This window comes from Henckelia pumila, chromosome 2, assembly GCF_033568475.1.
Source record: "Henckelia pumila isolate YLH828 chromosome 2, ASM3356847v2, whole genome shotgun sequence".
In the NCBI taxonomy this organism is placed as follows: Eukaryota; Viridiplantae; Streptophyta; class Magnoliopsida; order Lamiales; family Gesneriaceae; genus Henckelia; species Henckelia pumila.
The window spans coordinates 32,276,279-32,281,271 of NC_133121.1; the positions used below are offsets into that span (position 1 = coordinate 32,276,279).

Consider the following 4,993-nt stretch of genomic DNA (forward strand, 5'->3'; position numbering starts at 1 on the left):
CAACAGTTTTGGGGAAACCGTTGTCTTAATTTAAAAAAAAAACACGCACCTCGACAATTGTTTTTGTAAAAATCGTTGTTAAATGTCAAAAGACAATAGTTTGTGTATAAAACCGTTGTCTTTTTACTGTTGTTAATTAGCATATTTGTTATAGTGATATATCACATATCTATATATATACATATATCTACATATATATAAATGCATGTATATATATTTATATGTATGCTTCACGGATCCTTTTAATCCAAGTTCAACTAGAAAAAAATTAATTAAATCTATTTAAGATTTTAATTATTTTGCATGATGAACCTATAATCTTACAAGTCCATAAATCATGAGCCCAATAAGTGATACCATCATAATCCCGATCAATGATCCAATATCATCAATGTGACAATTTTAACTCGCTTATCATTATGATTAACATTTTGATTTTCGAAATCACTAAAGAACAACTGCTAATTTTGGAACACTTTCACTTAAATTAAGAAAGTGCACTAAAATTTTTATAAGCTCTTATAAACTCATTTATAAGATTATCATTTGATCCTATCAAACTCACTTATTATAAATTCAACTCTTTGAATTTATTATCTCAACAAAAACAGGAAAACCAGTGCTTGTGTGATCCTCAATGGTTCAGGGATACAGCTAGCCGTGGGTTCACGACTCTTTGTGATTCAGAAAATTGTCCTTTATGCGGGCTTACCCTTATTTGTCTATGCATCAACTCCTTGATCATAAGAATGTCATAATTCATTTCTAATTGGACACAACGAATCATGGTAAAGAGCGTCTAGTAACATCGCCTCATGATTCCCTAGGTATCACTGATAGTGCCTGCAAGAAACAATCGATTATGTTCCAACAGGTGGTCAACTTGCAGATATCTTCACTTAGGGACTCTCTAATCCTACAATCAAGAATATTTTAGATAAGCTGGGAATGACAGATTTTACCAACCAGCTTGAGGGGGAGTGTTGAGAAATTCAAATGATTGGATTAGATTATTCAAGAATTGCTCCTAATAATTTGTCTTTATGTTTAGAAATATGATATGTAATTAGTCATTTATAATATTTCCTAGAATATATTTATTTTCTTCCTAGAATATATTTTATTTTATTCTTAGGATAAATTATTAGAGTTGTATATATGCATGTACTTGTGTATCAAAAGATATAGTGTGAGAAATAAAAAAAAAAAAAAAAAGTTTACTCCTCCTTAAATTGTTATGGTCTATTTTGTTTAGTAAAGAAAAATCATGGTTGTATAGTCCGATGGAAGGATTTTAAATATATATTTTTTGTTTAAAAAAGTAAGATAATAAACTTCAAATTCACCATTTACATGTCTATATATTATTTCATGTTTGTTAGTATTAATTTGAAATTCATCTAATCATTCTACTTTATATAACTAATGCGTAATATTTGATCTATTTTTTAATTGCTAATAATAAAACTATAATCAAACTTCATGGATTTCAAGCTTTCCATTCAAACGCAACCTAAAGATATTTGGTGAAAGAAAATCCGATGCATCTGAGCTTTGTAGCATAGCATGGATATATTACAGATAAGCAGTTGTCTTTGAAAGCTCTTAGAAGGAACGTATGCAGAAATATCTCTCTCACAATTTGACAAGCAAATTTGGGCAAATGATCAATGTTCCATGCATCTGAAATTTAGCCTTAACTTGTCTTGTTTTCAGTTGAAAACTTTACTTACTTTAAAACTCCATGCTATTTTTTTGGTTCAAATTACTTATGCAAATACCTACACCTATCACCAAAATTACACCTTCCTCGAGGATAATATGGACATGTTTGCTTTTGTTCATGAACTAGAGGATACCCAACTGCAGTAGAGCTCCTTTGATTATAATACGCACGATTTTGCTGGGAGTAGCTTGGAGGATTGCAGTTCATATGAGATTGCGCATGAAGTCGACTTATATGATTGCTTGGCCTCCAAATTTCTTCACAAAATTGCCTTGGAACTGGCCCTAGGATGGAACAATTTGCAGAAATGTAGTCCTTGTGCTCTTTGTTTTGACTCTCCTTTTGCTTCCCCTTTTGCTCGAGTTCCCAATTTCTGTTGCGGTTTTCCTTTCCTGCTTCCCTGATACACGAGAAAAGTCCATAACTTAGTATTAAACTTTTCTTCCAACCTGGTTTTTATTTAGAAAGTATATAAACAGTCAATAAATTTATTTTCATTTATACCTATTCAACTTCCGTGTTTTGTGCAGTTCCTTCTTTTGTATTCGTGCTTCCCTGTTCGAGCGGGCTGCACCTCCTCTAGTATGCTTTTCCAACAAAATCTTCTGCCTTTCCCCTTCATCTTCCCATTTCTGAAGCACAACAAAAGCAAAAGGTAGCACACATATTACACAATGCGTTGACAAATGAATGGAAGAAACATTTCGACTTAACACACCTGTCTCAATGTTTTTAACCTGTAAAGGTTCCTGCCTTTAATGAGAAGGGGATGAAGTGGTGGCAGTGGTTTCTCTCCTTTGCTCCACAACACTTCAATCTGCACCAACCCAAAACTTTTTAGTTCAGCTTCATCGAATTGGCAAAGATAGCAATATAAAAGTGATGCATAATCTATAGTTGGAATCCCAACGAATCAGTCACCATACGTATACTTAACTTCTTGAATGAATATCCGTGAGTTTGTCAATAGTATAGGCAAAAATGAGTAAGTGTTGTCAATAAGAGTCGATTTTGCATAGTTTTTTTACCTACCGTAAATGTGTGTTGCTGTTTGGCAGAACCGTAGCTCTCCTTGACAATCCGACCAACGACTACTCGTGTACCACAAGGGGCACCACTCCCACCCCGAGATGCAATGTTGAATCTGAGCCATGAAAGATATATAAGACAAATAAGACACGACCCATCTATGAGCAATTATTTAAAATCCATAGTATTTAGTTCAAATACAAATCTATTTTTTAAATGTTTTGGATGAAAAGACCACTGTCGCCATTCAACTTGAGATTCCTAAGACTGGGGGTAAAAAGAAGAAATGCATCAATTTTAGCGTCTTTCTGATATGCAATTGTGCTCATCTGTGGAAAAATCTACCATATACGCTCCGTAGAGGTAAATCTTGGTGGCTATTTTACATCATTTAGTTGCACTAGACAAAGATAGTTGTCACCTGGGATTGGGTCAAAACACTTACACTTCATAGACATTCTGTTCAAACATAACCACATCTCCCATGCATGCATCACCTGCATAATTTGGAATTAATATTCAATTGGAAAAGGTAAATACGGAAGATGGGAAAGCACATGAGCGATTGCGAAGATAGACTCAGTAGAGGAAGTGCAATGCAAATGCATTTCCCAAACAATCTGTATCCATTTCCTTTTTGAATATAAACTTTTGACATGTTGATTCGGCCCTCAACTATATAGGTATCATTTATCACGAGTTGCATAAACAATTAGGCATAAAACACTCAATTCAAAAAGCATACAAAGAAATACCTTTGCAATTGAGAAGAAAACTAGATGCTGGATAAATACTCTCTCCACCACCATTGATGATACTGAGATGTGCACATAAGCCATGAAAGGATGAATTCCAATAAACAAGAGCCTTTTAAAGTCATGTTAAACTACTGGAAAAGTATATTACTCGATGTGCTCTTTAATCCGCCGAATAAGTATGTCTTTAGTGCCACTTAATCTCAATCCATGTTTCCTTAGATAAATCTTGCACTGGTCCACTTTCAGTTTCTGCATCTGACCCCCTGAAAGTATAAAAAGAACAGCAGTAAACTACAAAACACGGCCTTTTTCAAACAATCACAGCATGTGAACTAAAGGTTCTGATATGAATTTTACTGAGAGTCTGCCTAAGAAGATCGTACATATGCACATCAAGACAAACCCCGCATGAGAAGTATTCATATCATGTGAAATTTCTGATGAAAATGTAAGTTTAATCTCCAAAATACAAGAAGTCACTTCGGTTCTTACAAAATGATGAATCCCCGCGTAAAAAAAAACAACACACAACTAAAGAAAACAAGCGATCTCATGGGATCATGGATGAAACCTTGGATGATTTTCTGAACAGTTTCATAACATTTTTGGTCTTCCTCAGCAAGATCGGTTCCAACCTTTGTTATCAAGTCAGGGTCTTCCCTGTTCTTCTCATTGGTTCCCTTCAAGCTGCTATGGAAACTAGAAAACTAGGCATTCCCGCATATACATTTTTGCAGAAAAATGATGGCAACGTGTAAAAATAGATATTTTAAGCAGCATACATGCCAAAATCAATACAACGTCATTTCCCACATAATAATTTAGCAAATAATATTCTGTGATTGAAACTCCTCGTTTCAGAACGGGTGTGCGTGTGTCAACATCTAATCAGAATTCGCTCAAAGAAAATAAAATTCACTGGTGGGTTTCTACAAAATAACTCCATTTCTTACCGCGCTTGCATCTTCTTCTTGATGGAGAGATTCGATAAAGTTAATCGAGTCTCCTTAAGAACATCGTAACTCGGGTCGTCCTGTGTATCATCGGAATCGTATCCATAATCGGATTCAGAATACATTTGCTGCTCAGAAATTTCCATTTTTTTCTATGAATTTTGAGACGGCTTCAAAGGTTTTTCTTTGCGAGATATGGGGGTTTCAGCTTTCTTGTTTGTTTGATTAGGTCTCGTATTTTGAAAAGTTATCCGTTGGCGGACGTATTTTGAAAAAAATTTGGGCTGGCCTCGGATGAAGCAGAGCTTTGGGGTGGTGATACAGGGATTGTATATATTTACCATCTAGTCCTCGTCTTTGAAGCACGTGGACTTTGATGTTTGGAAAAGAATTATTTAGGGATGTCAATTGAAAATATGAACTGAAAACAGAATAGAGTTTTTGGTTTGAATTTCAGTTCAAATCAAGTTTTTTCTTTTACCTCAGTTTGGTTTGATTTGTATTTTTTTTCCCCCAACTAACCGACC

At 34.6% G+C, this 4,993-nt stretch overlaps 1 protein-coding gene across 2 annotated transcripts; it reads right to left on the reverse strand.

Annotated features, from left to right (window-relative positions):
• Positions 1-1,516: 1,516 nt before the first annotated feature.
• On the reverse strand, positions 1,517-4,745 carry LOC140884696 (zinc finger CCCH domain-containing protein 62-like). 2 transcript variants are annotated; one of them, XM_073291536.1, is made up of 9 exons: positions 4,467-4,745; positions 4,085-4,200; positions 3,662-3,776; positions 3,511-3,572; positions 3,201-3,252; positions 2,759-2,870; positions 2,445-2,543; positions 2,231-2,358; positions 1,517-2,126 (listed from the first exon to the last, which is right to left on the reverse strand). In XM_073291536.1, the coding sequence occupies exons 1-9, from the start codon at positions 4,610-4,612 to the stop codon at positions 1,766-1,768; spliced, it is 1,191 nt and encodes a 396-aa protein (XP_073147637.1). In that variant the 5' UTR covers positions 4,613-4,745; the 3' UTR covers positions 1,517-1,765. The 2 variants fall into 2 exon arrangements, with proteins under 2 accessions (XP_073147637.1, XP_073147635.1); XM_073291534.1 differs by having other exon boundaries at positions 4,085-4,203.
• Positions 4,746-4,993: the final 248 nt, after the last annotated feature.